General features: G+C 40.6%; 1 protein-coding gene and 1 pseudogene across 3 annotated transcripts in view; both read right to left on the minus strand.

Moving 5' to 3' along the window:
* Positions 1-16,475, minus strand: part of LOC101014153 (zinc finger protein 708) — a 702,618-nt gene that overhangs the window by 13,122 nt on the left and 673,021 nt on the right. The window contains exons 2-4 of one of the 3 annotated variants that reach the window (XM_021930289.2): positions 7,883-8,009; positions 6,666-6,761; positions 6,079-6,459 (exon numbers count right to left, since the gene is read on the minus strand). In XM_021930289.2, the coding sequence (XP_021785981.1) occupies positions 6,392-6,459; positions 6,666-6,761; positions 7,883-8,009 (291 nt within the window). In that variant the 3' untranslated portion in view covers positions 6,079-6,391. Of the gene's footprint in view, positions 1-6,078; positions 6,460-6,665; positions 6,762-7,882; positions 8,010-16,475 lie in introns of those variants that run through there. The other 2 variants (XM_009194017.4, XM_031660329.1) reach the window with 2 other exon arrangements.
* LOC101011997 lies at positions 844-2,248 on the minus strand (annotated as a pseudogene).

Genomic DNA, 16,475 nt, shown 5'->3' on the forward strand with positions numbered 1-16,475 from the left:
TTTATGTTTATTGTATCAGTATTCACAAAAGCCAAAACGCTGAAGAAACCCAGATGTTCCTTAATTTATAAATACTTCAAAAAATGTAACATATACATACAATGGAATATTATTCAGTCTTTTTTTAATGTTTGCCTCACACTAATATTTATTTCACTCAAACTGGAACAATAATCTTCCATACGTAAGTATCTTCCCTGCCCAGTAATTCAAAGAAAAAAAAAATCCAAAATGATTAGCAAAGAAAAATATAAGAATTAACAGATCCTTTAAATTTATTTTAAATATTTTTAAGATTTAAAGTGTTTAAAGTTTGTAATTCCTAGTAGGAAAACATTATCTGAATGAATACCCTAAAGGCAAACCAACTATAAAATGCTTCAGCTGCATATGGGGGAGAGGGGTAGGGATTATCTTCAAAGCACCCCAGCTCTATTGATGAGATGGTCAGAGGTACATTGGTTTGTATTACTGCGACATCCATAAGGTGATCTATGTTGCTTTTCCTTCAGCAAGGGCTTTATTTACCAGAAGGGCACCGTCATGCGTGTCCATGTGAGACCACCAAACAGGCTTTGTGTGAGCAATAAAGCTTTTTAATCACCTGGGTGCAGGTGGGCTGAGTCCGAAAAGAGTCAGTGAAGGGAGATAAGGGTGGGCCGTTTTATAGGATTTGGGTAGGTAAAGGAAAATTACAGTCAAAGGGGGGTTGTTCTGTGGCGGGCAGGAGTGGGGGTCACAAGGTGCTCAGTGGGGGAGCTTTTTGAGCCAGGATGAGCCAGGAAAAGGACTTTCACAAGGTAATGTCATCATTGAAGGCAAGGACTGGCCATTTTCACTTCTTTTGTGATTCTCCAGTTACTTCAGGCCATCTGGACATATACGTGCAAGTCACAGGGGATGCAATGGCTTGGCTTGGGCTCAGAGGCCTGACAGGCATTACGCTTGACCTCCAAATATGGCTGACAATTTACTGATAAGATTCATAACCTTTGTGTTGCTCTGGTGTTTTGACATATTTGCTGGGTTCTGAGCCACATCCTGGAAGGCCACCATAACTTCTGGATCCTGCATGGCTGCAAGAACCTCTGGATCACTAAGAATTTCATTCCGGCCATTCCAGGCATGCCTCCTCCCATTCCAGGCATTCCTCCGGGAAAACTACCAGGCATTCCCCGGGGAAAGCCACCTGGAAAAGAGCCATACTGAGCTCTTGACTGTCATCTGGCTTCTTCCTCCCTCTGGGATCTCTCATGCTCTTCTCGAGCCTTCTTAACTTGTTCTATTCTTTCTTTGATCTCTCGCTCTTCACGTTTTTGCTCATATTTTCTCTGATGTTCTGCAATTTTCTGTGCCCTAGGTTGAACTTCTTTCAGCATTGCACTAGCATCTTCATCATAATTCAATTCACAGGCAAGGGCAAGATCACGAGCTGTTTCTTCCCAGTGGCCTAGAAGATGAGTGTGCTTTCCCTCGCCACTTGTAAGGCTGAGTTGAATCAGGATTTATTTCAATGGCTCTGTCAGTTTCGGATGACAGCATTTGGCTTCTGTAATTTGATGAAGACGCTGGCCCTCTTGGCATGCAAAATGGCCAAGCGAGGATATTCAGCTTGATGGCACCTATGAATAAGTCAATGGCTTTCTGGAGCTCACCATCATTTAGGGCTTCAATAGCAGCCACTTTCTTATCATTTGCCTGATCCATCATCTCCTCTGTTATCTCTGCATTTTCATCTCCCATTTCTTGAGGGGCATCAGTGTCTGGTTCAATCACACCTTCTTTATCAATTTCTAGATCACTTTCCTCACTTGATGGTTTGTCTGCCTTTAAGTCTTCCTCCACCTTCTTACTATCAGATTCTTCTTCCTTGGTATTTTCTTCTGATTTAGCTTTCTGAGTAGCAGGTGGTACTTTACCCCCCATGCTCTCTATCCACTCCTTCAGGAAGTGCATTTCCTCGGGGTGCAGAACGCTCGGATCCTGTTTACACGTTTTCACAAAGGCCTGAAGCTTGTTCGCTTTGCGGGGGTCCATGGTAGGGAGGTGGTGGGCGAAGCTGGGGGACTGCGGTCCAGTTCCAGGTCCAGGCGCTGGCTCAGTGTGATTGTGCAGAAGGGGCTATTCAGTCTTAAAAGACTTCTTACAAAATCTTGTCACTTTTTTGTTTTGTTTTTTGACGCAGAGCCTCGCTCTGTTGCCCAGCCTGGAGTGCAGTGGTGCAATCTCGGCTCACTATAACCTCTACCTCCCAGGTTCTAAGGGATTCTCCTGCCTCATCCTCCTGAGTAGCTGGGATTACAGCATGTGCCACAACACCCAGCTAATTTTTGTATTTTTAGTAGAGGCAGGGTTTCACCATGTTGGCCAGGCTGGTCTCGAACTCCTAACCTCAGGTGATCCACCTGCCTTGGCCTCCCAAAGTGCTGGGATTATAGGCGGGAGCCACGGTGCCCAGCCAATCTGTTCATATTTTAAGACAAACTTTGAGAGTATTACGTTACCTGAAATAAGCCAGATGCAAAATGATGGATACCGTATAATTCCACTTACATGACATGCCTTACATAGTTACACTCATAAAAACAGAAAGTGGAAGGGTATTTTTCAAGGGGTGGAGAGAGGGTAAAATAAGTTATTGTTACTTAATGTGTATTTGAGTTTTAGTTTAACAAGATGTAAAATTTCTAGAAATCTTTTGCATAGCAATGTGAATATACTTAACACGCCTGAAATGTATAGCTTCTTTTTGAGACAGGATCTCACTCTATCACCCAAGCTGGAGGACAGTGGCACAATTATGGCTCGCTTAGCCTCAAACTCTCAGGCTCAAATAATCCTACCCCTTTAATTTCCCAAGTAGCTGAGACCACAGGTGTCAGCCATTCCTGACATAAATGCCTTTATGAGCGAGCCACGCATTATGGCTCACACCTGTAATGAGAGTTACATGGTACATCACGGTTGAAAAATTGTTTCAGGCTAGGATTTCAAGACCAGCCTGGATTATGTAGAAAGCCCCGATCTCCAAAATAAGTGCCTTTAAGAGAGCTTTGAGATCCAGGGAGGGGGAAGTGAAACTCTGCTAAAGCCCCAAATTAAGGAGTGTTCTTTTCAGAAGCCAGGCCCTCATTCAGGTGGCAAACTACAGGACCCCTGTTCTTGGCTACAGGTAAGAAAACAGCCCACTCAACTTGGTTCCACTGAGAATTCATATATATGTGAATTTATATATATATATATATATAAGCGTTCTTTTTTTTTTTTTTTTTTTTTTTGAGACAAAATCTCACTGTGGTGTGGGTCGCCCAGGCAGGAGTACAGTGGCATGACCTCAGCTCACTGAAACTTCCACCTCCTGGGTTCAACATTCTCCTGTCTCAGCCTCCCGAGTAGCTGGGACTACAGGCATGCACCACCATGCCCAGCTAATTTTTGTACTTTTGTAGAGACAGGTTTTGCCATGTTGGCCAGGCTGGTCTTGAACTCCTGATCTCAGGTGATCTGCCCACTTGGCCTCCCAAAGTTCTGGGATTACAGGCGTGTGCCACCACACCCAGCCCCCACTGAGAATTCTGAACTTCCTCTGTAATCATCCCAAACTCCTCCCAGGCACAGTATGGGAGAGGTCCTGTCCTTTCAGAGGCCTGGAGTAAGACATTGATTTATAGCCATACAGGCAGGCCTGCAGCAGACCTTGGCCTTCACTGTGGTCCCTGAAACAGTTCAATGACTCAGTTCCAGCTCCATGGGCCACAGTTCATGGCCAGTTCTGCCTACGGAGAAACCTAAACAATGACCTGTAGAAATCCTCTTTGGTACTCAGTGAAAGCCATACTCACCCACATTTTGATATAAGGCCCAACCATATGCAGACCTGAATGTAGAAACGTGCCCTAGTGTCTGCCCTAGAGAGCAAAATTCTGAAGGATATTCAGTCTGTTTAAAAACAAAATGGGAAGCTGGGTGCAATGGCTCATGCCTGTAATCCCAGCACTTTGAAAGGACAAGGTGGACAGATCACCTGAGCTCAGGAGTTCAAGCCTGATCAACATGGTGAAACCCTGTTTCTACTAAAAATACAAAATACAAAATTAGCCAGGCCTGATGACACATGCATGTAATCCCAGCTACTCGGAAGGCTGAGGCAGGAGAATCGCTTGAACCCGGGAAGCAGTGGTTTCAGTTAGCTGAGATCACGCCACTGCACTCCAGTCAGGGCAACAAGAGCAAAACTCCATCTCAAAAGAAAAATAAAATAAAACAAGATAAAATAAAATAGGAATTACAACTATCCAAGCCCCTTGTAACCAGCCAACTAAAGGTGGACCCTAGTACAGAAACTGCAGGCTTGAGACCAAGCTACTACCCCTCTCCACAAACCCAGGGGGCATCCCAGAACCCTGGCGCCCAAAAAAGAAGATCTTGGCTGGGCAAAGTGGCTCATGCCTATAATCCTAGCACTTTGGGAAGCTGAGGAGGGTGGATCACAGGGTCAGGAGTTCGAGACCAGCCTGACCAACATGGTGAAACTCCATCTCTACTAAAAATTAGCTGGGCATGGTGGCATGCGCCTGTAATCCCAGCTACTCGGGAGGCTGAGGCACCAGAATCGCTTGAACCCGGGAGGCGGAGGTTGCAGTGAGCCGAGATCATGCGACTGTGCTACAGCCTGGGTGACAGAGCGAGACTTAGTCTCCGAAAAAAAAAAAACAAACTTTACCTTCTGAAATCAGTTTATAAAAACTTGAAGAGGTATTTGCATTTTCAAATTTACAGACACCAATGCCAAACTATATTGTGCCCACTTGTTAATGCTTCTCTTTTAACATAACACTGAAAGTATGTGGCAGAAGAATTAGTCAAAAAATAAAAAACCCACTGAAATTGAAGACAACTAAGTAAAATGTTTCTGTTTGTAGATCATAAAATCTTATATATAAAAATACATAAACAGTACATTAAAACCTATCTAAATTAATAAATACACTCAGTAAATTACCAAATATAAAATCAACATACAAGTTATGGTTTCATAAATCGAAATTGTCTAAAACAAAGAAAACAATATGATTTACAATAGCATTAAAATAATGTATTTCTGAGAACAAATTGACCCAAGAAAGTGAAAAAAAATCTTTACAATTAAAGATATAAGATTTCAATGAAGAAATTAGAAAAGATTCAAGTAAGCTTTAAAATATTTAATATCTATGGATTGAAAGAATAAATATTGTTAAAGTACCATATTATCCAAAGTGATCTATAGATTCAAGAAACTCCCTACCAAAATTCCAGTGGCAGGCCGGGCGCGGTGGCTCAAGCCTGTAATCCCAGCACTTTGGGAGGCCGAGACGGGCGGATCACGAGGTCAGGAGATCGAGACCATCCTGGCTAACACGGTGAAACCCCGTCTCTATTAAGAAATACAAAAAAACTAGCTGGGCGAGGTGGCGGGCGCCTGTAGTCCCAGCTACTCGGGAGGCTGAGGCCGGAGAATGGCGTAAACCCGGGAGGCGGAGCTTGCAGTGAGCTGAGATCCGGCCACTGCACTCCAGCCTGGGTGACAGAGCGAGACTCCGTCTCAAAAAAAAAAAAAAAAAAAAAAAAAATTCCAGTGGCATTTTTTTCACAGTAATTGAAAATACAATCCCTAAATTTACATGAAACTAAAATAAACCCTTTTTTTTTTTTTTGAGATGAAGTTTCACTCTTATTGCTAAGGCTGGAGTACAGTGGCACAATCTCAGCTTGCAGCAACCTCTGCCTCCCCGGTTCAAGCGATTCTCCTCCCTCAGCCTCCGGAGTGGCTGGGATTACAGGCATGCACCACCACGCCTGGCTAATTTTTTGTATTCTTAGTAGAGACGAGGCTTCACCATGTTGGTCAGGCTGGTCTTGAACTCCTGACCTCAGGTGATCCACCCACCTCGGCCTCCCAAAGTGCTGGGTTACAGGCGTGAGCCACCATGCCCAGGCCAATAAATCTTTTTAAGAGACAGGGTCTCCTTATGTTGCCCAGGTTGGTATCCAACTCCTGGGCTCAAGGGATCCTTCTGCCTCAGCCTCCCAAAGTGATAGGATTATAGCTGTGAGCCACTGCACCCAGCCAAAACTACGAGAAACTTTGAATAGTCAAAGCAATCATGAGGAATAAAAACAAAGCAGAACATCACACTTCTTAATTTCAAACTGTATTTCAAGCCTGTAGTAATACAAACAGGATGAAATGTGTGGAAAAATAAACAACAAAAAAAAAATGGAACAGAAACCACAACTCTTACACATTTCAGACACGATGCAAAAAGAGAACTTACAAAATAGTGTGACACAGAGTTTCTCAAAATTATGCAGATATTTCTGAGTCTCCAAAAACAATGGAAAAAAAAAGTCAGATTGTGCAATCTCTTATATGCCATGAAGAGGACTTTAGCTCACTGTAAACTTGAAGGAAGATCACTGAAGGGAAAGTAGAATTTTTAAAGAATCAGCATAAGACAGAAGATGCCCCTATGTTGAAGTAAAAAAAAAAAAAAAAAAAAAAAAGCTGCGTAGAAACTATTTCCTTTGGAACACAGATTTCCAAGTCACATTTTATGGACTGGCTTTCTTTTTCACCTTTGGACCTCTCATCTGTGTCGTCTGTTATAATCGCTCTCACCTACCTGGGGGTTTGGCTACCATCTCGTGTCTCTTCATATTCCAGGGCTCTTTTCCTTGCTCCAGACAGGTGATCAGGTCTAAATTAGACACAGCAATACCTGTTTTATTAAAAATAAATAACATGAATCTTGCTCATATTCTCCAATTACCAACCTAGTAATTTTCTCAGTAAAGAGAATGCAGGCCACGCACAGTGGCTCATGCCGGTAATGCCAGCACTCCAAGAGGCCGAGGTAGGGAGATCACCTGAGGTCAGGAGTTCGAGACCAGACTGGTCAACAATGTCAAAACCCTGTCTCTACTGAAAATACAGAAATTAGCTGGATGTGGTGGTGCACGCCTGTAGTCCTAGCTGCTCGGGAGGCTGAGACAGGAGAATCACTAGAACCCAGGAGGCAAAGGTTGCAGTGAGCTGAGATTGCACCACTGCATCCAGCCTGAGTGACAGAGCAAGACTCCATCTCAGAAAAAAATATTTTAAAGAGAATGTGATAGAATATTCTAGTAAATTAATCACAAAATACTAACTTATAACAAAATTTCTAAATGTTAAAATATTTTCAATTTGTATGTTCTTAATTTTACTACTCAGTGCTACTGAATCAAAAATTGGTGGTGGCAATTAGATTTTAAGGTGTGGGCAACAGTATTTTATGCCACTAAATTTCTGGAATTACCACTAATCTAGAGTGAAGGATACAGATCAGCTCAGAAAGGTGGAAAGTTCAGGTCAGGGTGAAACATCTACACAGATAAATCCTACATTTTCTTAAAAACAGGTATCTGAAACTCATTTATGTAAAGCATAAATTGCCAAAAAAAATGCAGCAAAAAACAGAAATGAAACCTTTAGAGTATATCAGGAATTGTGTATTAAAGTTATCCTCACCCGCAGGGCGCAGTGGCTCACACCTGTAATCCCAGCACTTTAGGAGGCTGAGGCAGGCGGACCCTGAGGTAAGGAGTTCGAGACCAGCCTGACCAACATAGTAAAACCCCGTCTCTACTAAAAATACAAAAATTAACCGGACATGGTGGCCCACGCCTATAATCCCAGCTACTCAGGAGGCTGAGGCAGGAGAATCACTTGAACCCTAGAGGCAAAGGTTGCGGTGAGCCGAGATCGTGCCACTGCTCTCCAGCCTGGGCAACAGAATGAAATTCTGTCTCAAAAAAATAATAATCATAATAATAATTTAAAAAAAAAACTTATCCTCACCCAGGAATACCAGGTTTCTGTAGTTCTCTAACATGACATTCCTATATAAATTCTGCTGTGCTGTGTCTAGGCACTGCCACTCCTCCAGAGAGAATTCTACAGCCACATCCATAAATGTCAATAGTCCCTGAAAAACACATACACACACACATATTTACCAAGTGGTTATGGACAGAATTTTTAACTTGACTCAAGGTGAAATGAGAGAGTAAATAGAACTGGTTGTGACTTATAGGAATGACTGAAATTATCCAATAAAATAATTTTCAACCTAGAAATATTCTCTAATGTATTCTCTAACTCTGAGAAGAGACTAGAATAAGATCCACAACATCGGGGTATATATGTTACTTTTCTGAATCATAAAGTATAAACTTAAGGGCATAGACACAAACATGTACATTTTTTATAGCTATATATACAGGCAAGACTCCAGGGCTGGGTGAGATCTAAACAAGGTCCTCAAAAAGGGTGAATCTGAACAGAACTGGGGAAAGGAGAGACCCTCTGTAGAATTCTGTTCTCTATGCCCCTGGGGTATTTCAAGTTCTGTTTTTCCTAAGCTTACCTAAAAGAAACTTAAATCCCAGTGTTTGTGTAATTTTAATCTTTTCTAGCCACTGCCCTGTCAATTTTATAACATATACTAATAAGCAATTTAAACAAATATCTTAAAGTTTTCCAGGGTAATATTATTAGAAGATAAATGTGTATTCTTATCAAGGTAAAAGAAATCAAAAAATAATAATGCTTCTGTCCATAAATATCCCTTCAGGTGATGACATCAGAAGCCACAACAATATAAAGAAAGTGGCCCAAATGAAGCTCACGATTTTTTCACACATCTATTTGCTGTACCAACCAAATGATACTTAATACAACCATTTTTTCAGTTGCTAGTCTGGACTAAGAGTTCCTGGATTATAGAAACCATGACTGCTTCATCTATTTTTCTAATGGCCATATAAAATTACAGCAATCAGTTTATCTGCTTGAGTCTCCAGATCTCCTCCTTGTTTTTACCCAAGTACCAGAAAACTGGAGAAACTCTCATCTGGGTACCAACGAAAAACATCCCTTGTATAAGGGAAGGAACAAACACAGGATGACTCATTTCTCTTACAATGAGACAAAAGCAGAATTAACCACTCTTGTCAGCCTGATACAATTCTGCTCTGGACATCCTCGAATGTCTCAAAAAAATGCCTACAACATTGTGAGAGGGTTCCCAGTGACCCTGGGCTGAGGGTCCAATAATAAGCTAGGCTACAGAGAATCATACTAATTCTAAATAGAAAATGGAACTGCCCTGATTGAGCTCCAGAATTACTTGTTCTGATTAACTAGCTTTTGGGTAGGAGGAAGGACAAGAATATTGTATATAACATTTTACAGGCAGGTATAGTTGTGGTCGTGGCTCTGGATACTTTGTGGTCTTGATCTCTCACTCCTAAGATATTTATTTTTATTTACAGAATTTGCTATCAGATTCTATTTACATCTGGATCCTCTCACATAACTGTGGCAGACCTGCTACAAGATCTTATTGGACAAAATCTGAAAAGCTCAAAGAGCCACAGTCTCAAACGGAGCTGTAGGATGTCTATGTTGACATCTCACAATGCAGAAAATGCCTTCTATTGGTTTTCAGTACATTCCCAATTCAAAGTCTGGCCCTGTCTTGTAATCCCAGGCAGAAGCCAGATCTTATGTGCAGATTCTAAGTGGGATCAACCTAACTCTGCATCCTTAGGTGTTACAGAAAGCAAAGTACAATCAAAGGAGAGATCCCCTCAGAGGCTGCTCTGGCACATTCCAAATGATGTTTACCTAAAAGGAAATAGCTGAGAAAACATGAATATAAGTATACAATTTATTTGGGCCAAACTTGAGGATTGTAACCTGGGAGCAAAGATTCAAGTTGCCTGGAACATATACTTTGATTAGCAGCAGTTACAAGTGGATTTGTAAAGGCAAAAAGAGAGGCATATAGAGTGGATTGATACAAAGTTGTCTCTCAAAGTTTTTTTTTATTTACAAAAATAAATTGATTATTGATTGGATATACATTGTTAGGCTATAGGGTGTGGGTTATAGTGTCCAGTGTGGCATTAGTAGTTCAATTTATAGCTACTTGTGGCAATACCAAGCAGTTTCCAGAGGTAAATACATAGCTCAAAGAAAAAAGACATAATTGTAGCCTCATTTTAATGTCTCTCTGAGACTTATAAAGAAAAGGATTATTAGCCGGGCATGGTGGTGCATGCCTGTAATCCCAGCTACCGAGAGGCTGAGGCAGGAGAATCACCTGAACCTGGGAGGTGGAGGTTGTGGCGAGCCGAGTTGGTGCCACTGCACTCCAGCCTGGACAACAAGAGCGAAACTCTGTCTCAAAAAAAACCAAAAACAAAAACAAAAAAACAAACAACAACAAAAAAACACTTTTTATATAAGAAATGCAAATCCTTTTCTTCTTTTCTTCTCTTTTCTTTTTCTTTTGGAGATAGAGTTTTGCTCTTGTTGCCCAGGCTGGAGTGCAGTGGCGCAATCTCAGCTCACTGCAATCTCCTCCTCCCAGGTTCAGGTGATTCTCCTGCCTCAGCCTCCCAAGTAGCTGGGATTACAGGCATGCACCACCATGCCTGACTAATTTTTTGTATTTTTAGTAGAGACAGGATTTCTCCATGTTGGTAAGGCTGGTCTCAAACTCCTGACCTCAAATGATCTGCCCACCTTGGCCTCCCGAAGTGCTGGGATTACAGGAGTAAGCCACCGTGCCCAGCCTTTGGTGAAACCCCAACTCTACTACAAATACAAAAAAAAAAAAAAAAAAATTAGCCAGGCTTGGTGGTGCACATCTGTAATCCCAGCTACTTGGGAGGCTGAGGCAGGAAAATCGCTTGAACCCAGGAGATGCAGGTTACAGTGAGCTGAGATCATGCCACTGCCCCCCAGCCTGGGCAATGGAGCGAGACTCCAACTCAACAACAACAACAAAAAAGTCACTGAAAGAGGTAAAACGGTTGATTGCTGCCCTGTAAGGTTTGTAGAAATCTGATCTAGCCTCTCTGGAAGTGACTGTAGAGGACAATAGATACCAAATAGGCAAGGACGCAATTCTTCCTGCATATTCAGGGAAGAGCATGCACTTTGCAGCACAATTGTGAGTTGATTGGAAGCCTGAGAGGGAAAGACCCTTCTAGAATAAAGCCTGGTTAGCACCTTATATGTTTATATCATGTCTGGTAATTCTAGACTGTGTTTGGAAAGTATAACAAGAGAAATTCTCTCCAGCCCCAGAAAAACTTCACAATGATAGGACAGAAAGAAAACTGTTTTATTACACAATTAAACCAGAATGTGACATGCATCACAATAAATCTGCTTAAGAGACTGCAAAGACAGAAAGACGGTCATCATAATTAGTCCACAAGTAGAAGAATTTACAGCACCATGTCATACATAGCTCATCCTAAATTCACCTGGTCACTGGGGATGCCACCTGTGTATGCTAATTGGTTATAATCAATGACAAAATAAACTTTTCACATCTTCATGACAGGAGGTAGTTGTGCGACTTGAAGCCAGGTGCCTGCTGAAGGTAGACTCTCAATCTCCTACTACAATAGTTGAATAGGGTGCTATCTTTTTGGTTATTTACACTTTAAAGCAATGGCTCTCTACATTCTGAGCACTCAGCTTCAGCACTCCTGCTTGCCCTCTACTTGTGGCTAGTGTCCTCTCTTGACCCCTACCATCTGCCAGTGAGGCACACTCCAAAGCACAGAGCTCACAGCTGGCAGCTTACATCTTAAATGAACCCCAATTGCCACAGCAGCACTCCAGTACCTCATCAGAGACTGAAGACTATGGTACAGGAGAGCCTACAGGATTTGGGGGTAGAATTGCACCTTCATAATAACGGGAATGGGAGCGGTGTGTCAGCCTCAGTTTCAATTTATTATGGTGACTTGAAAAAAATACTGCTGGATTTCCAGCATGAGTCCAGATAGAGATAGGATGGTTCTCCCTGTGAAAACCCACCTCTACGTCAACACCAAGGGATTGTATTAGGGCTTCTAAAACAGACATCCAAAGCATTGAAGAGAAGAACAGCTCTCAGTCTGATTCTATTGCAAAGTTATATTGAGAGAAAAAAGAAGTTAAATGTATCTTGAGAAAAAACTCAGATTAGATATGATTGATCAAGTCAGCCAGAAAATATTCCCCTAAAAGGAGTTTCTCTCAAACTACCCCTAATGCACAGCTACTCTTGGCATGAGAAACATGAGCACTATGAAGAAAAAAAGCATATTCTCAGCAGAACTGTATAAGGTTTCTCTTTCATCTCTGCTGCTCTCATCTCCTAGCCATTGAATGGGGGTTCCATATTGAAATACAACTGACAACTCACCAGCACTTTTTTTAATTAGGAACTGGAATCTGACTTTGTTCATATAGTAGAATATATGTGAGCTTGCCGCATAACTAACTGAAGGGCTATTATGGCTTTTGCGTGACCATATCACCTGTCTATTTGTCCTGGAAGGGCAGCATTCCAATTTAGTAAAATGAAAGACACTAAAATTATGCTTACCTATAACTATCCCTATTGAATAAAGCAGTATGTATGTCAGATGCATGTTACAATTTGGTAGTTTTTTTTTGGATATTATATAAATAAGTATAAATAATTTTAATGTACTAGTCATAATGTATGCAGGATTTTAAAAAATTATCTATAACCATAATTCAGTTTAAACACTTTATATTTCAGAAGTATAAATAACAATATTAAAATGAGTGCTTAGGAGATGCATTCAAAGTACATATTTTGATCTTACATTCATACTATTGTAGAAAATACTTTTTAATTTATATGAATGTATGTTGTCTAAAAACACTTCACATAACTATGCTAATTGTTCTTAAGTAATAAATAGAAACCAAAGTACAACTACAGACTCCACTTTTCAGTTTATACACTGAACTGTTCTTGCTTTTGCAGTGTAAGTATTTCAATCTGCAAATATTAGATAATTGCCTTGCATAATTAGTTTTCTGTCAAAGGAACTTGGTATGTTTTAGTCCTTATTATTCTGTATTACTAAATTTACTCCTATCTTTGTGGTCAATTTTTGTGTACTCCCAATATGAGCATTTTTTCTTTTTTTGAGATGGAGTTTCAGTCTCGTTGCCCAGGCTGGAGTGCAATGGCGTGATCTCAGCTCACCACAACCTCCGCCTTCCAGGTTCAAGGGATTCTTCTGCCTCAGCCTCCAGAGTAGCTGGGATTACAGGCATGCGCCACCACGCCCAGCTAATTTTGTATTTTTAGTAGAGACAGCCATGCATGGCTGAACAGATGCTTTTCAAAACAAGACATACATGTGGCTAATAAGCATATTTTACAAATGCTCATCAATTATTAGAGAAATTTAAAAAAACACCCAATGAGATACCATCTCACACCAGTCAGAATGGCTACTGTTAAAAAGTCAGCAATAGATGCTGGCAAAGTTGCAGAGGAAAGGAAATGCTTATATACTGCTGGTGGGAGTGAAAATTAGTTCAACTATTGTAAAAAGAAGTGTGGCGGCCAGGTTCAGTGGCTCAAGCCTGTAATCCCAGCATTTTGGGACGCCAAGGCGGGCGGATCACCTGAGTTCAGGAGTTTGAGACCAGCCTGACCAACATGCAGAAACCTCGTCTCTACTAAAAATACAAAATTAACCAGGTGTGGAGGCGCATGCCTATAATCTCAGCAACTCAGGAGGCTGAGGCAGGAGAATAGTTTGAACCCGGGAGGCGGAGGCTGCAGTAAGCTGAGATCGTGGCATTTCACTCCAGCCTGGGCAACAAGAGTGAAATTCCATCTCAAAAAAATATAGAAATAAAAAAATAAATCCAGCAGTTTCTCAAACACAGCATTGACATAAGAGAAGAAAACTTTAGAGTGCTTATATTTCATATCTCAATAAGAAAAGCAAAAGTATGTATTCCTTTCAAACAATAAATGCATTATTTTATTATTTCCATTAAAAGTCATATAGTAAACAATTAGCCATATGGCAACATGTCTAGGAGGTACCAAGTTTCAAATAAAATTTAGCATAAAACTCAGAAATCAAGATAACAGGATTTGAACAGAGATATTCACTGTCACAAATTTACCCTGCAAAAAGAGGAACTGATGCTTTCAGGAATCTATGTAACTCAGCAATTATCTACTACATTTTCTTGTGAAAATGTATTCATTTTCTACAGCCAAAATGGGAAACACATTTCCCCTATTCTTTTTCTTGGTAGCATTCTTAAACAGCCTTGAAATTTTATTGGAAATTACCAAGCCAAAAAAAATACACCTGACACTGCTGAAAGAAATCATAGATGGCACAAACAAATGGAAACAAATCCCACGCTCATGGATGAGTAGAATCAGTATTGTGAAAATGACCATACTGCCGAAAGCAATCTACAAATTCAGTGCAGTCTTTATCAAAATACCACCATAATTCTTCACAGAATTAAAAAAATTCTAAAATTCATATGGAACAAAAAAGAGCCTGCATAGCCAAAACAAGGCTAAGCAAAAACAACAAATCTGGAGGCATAACATTACCTGATGTCAAACTATACTATAAGGGCATAGTCACCAAAACAGCATGTTACTGGTTTAAAAATAGGCACACAGACCAATGGAACAGAATAGAGAACCCAGAAATAAACTCAAATACTTACAGCCAACTGATCTTCAGCAAAGCAAACAAGAACATAAAGTGGGGAAAGGACATCCTTTTCAACAAATGGTACTGGGAACACTGGCTAGCTATATGTAGGAGAATGAAACTGGATCCTCATCTCTCATCTTATACAAAAATCAACTCAAGATGGATTAAGGACTTAAACCTAAGATCGGAAACTATAAAAATTATAAAAGATAACATTGGACAAACCCTTCTAGACACTAGCTTAGGCAAGGATTTCACGACCAAGAACTCAAAAGCAAATGCAATAAAAACAAAGATAAATATCTGGGACCTAATTAAACTAAATAGTTTTTACACGGCAAAAGGAACAGTCAGCAGAGTAAACAGACAACCCACAGAGTGAGAAAAAGTCTTCACAATCTATACGTCTGACAAAGGACTAATATCTAGAGTCTACAACAAACCCAAACAAATCAGTACAAAACAATCTACAACAAACCCAAACAAATCAGTACAAACCAAACAATCCCATCAAAAAGTGGACTAAGGACATGAATAAACGATTCTCAAAAGAAGATATACAAGTGACCAACAAACATATGAAAAAATCCTCAACATCACTAATGATCAGGGAAATGCAAATCAAAACCACAATGCGATACCATCTTACTCCTGCAAGAATGGCCATGATCAAAAGATCAAAAAACAGTAGATGTTGGCATGGATGTGGTGAACAGGGAACACTTCTACATTGCTGGTAGGAATGTAAACTAGAAAAGCCACTATGGAAAACAATGTGGAGATTCCTTAAAGAACTAAAAGTTGTACTACCATTTGATCCAGCAATTCCACTTCTGGGTATCGACCCAGACGAAAAGAAGTCATTATTCGAAAAAGATACTTGCACGTGCATGTTTATAGTGGCACATTTCACAACAGCAAAATCATGGAACCAACCCAAATGCCCATCAATCAACAAGTGGATAGAGAAACTGTGGTATATATATACAATGGAATACTACACAGCCATAAAAAGCGAATTAACAGCATTTGCAGTAACCTGGATGAGACTGGAGACTATTATTCTAAGTGAAGTATCTCAGGAGTTGAAAACCAAACATTGTATGTTTTGATATGTGGGAGCTAAGCTATGAGGATGCAAAGGCATAAGAATAATACAGTGGACTTTGGGGATTTGAGGGGAAGAGTAGAAGGGGGACGAGGGATAAAAGACTACAAATATGTTGCAGTGTATAATGCTCCAGTGATGGGTGCACCAAAATCTCACAAATCACCCGTAAAGAACTTACTCATGTAGGCTGGGCGCAGTGGCTCATGCCTGTAATTCCAGCACTTTAGGAAGCTGAGGTGGGTGGATCACAAGATCAGGAGTTCGAGATCAGCCTGGCCAACATCGTGAAACCCCGTCTCTACTAAATATACAAAAATCAGCCGGGCATGGTGGTGCTTGCCTATAATCCCAGCTACTCGGGAGGCTGAGGCAGGAGAATTGCTTCAGCCCAGGAGGTGAAGGTTGCAGTGAGCTGAGACTGTGCCACTGCACTCCAGCCTGGTCAACAGAACGAGAGTCCCTCTCAAAAACAAACAAAAAAAGAATTTACTCATGTAACCAAATACCACCTGTACTTGAATAACTTATAGGAAAAAATTTTAAAAATAAAGATCTATCCTTAAATATATATGTGTATATATTATATATGTGTATATATTATTTTATATATATTATATATGTATATATTATATTTTACATATATCTCTCTCTCTCTCTCTGTGTGTGTCCAGATCAAGAGTTCGAGACCAGCCTGGCCAACATGGAGAAATCCCGTTCTCTACTAAAAATACAAAAATTAGCTGGGCATGGT

The sequence above is a fragment of the Papio anubis genome, chromosome 20 (genome assembly GCF_008728515.1).
Source record: "Papio anubis isolate 15944 chromosome 20, Panubis1.0, whole genome shotgun sequence".
In the NCBI taxonomy this organism is placed as follows: domain Eukaryota; kingdom Metazoa; phylum Chordata; class Mammalia; order Primates; family Cercopithecidae; genus Papio; species Papio anubis.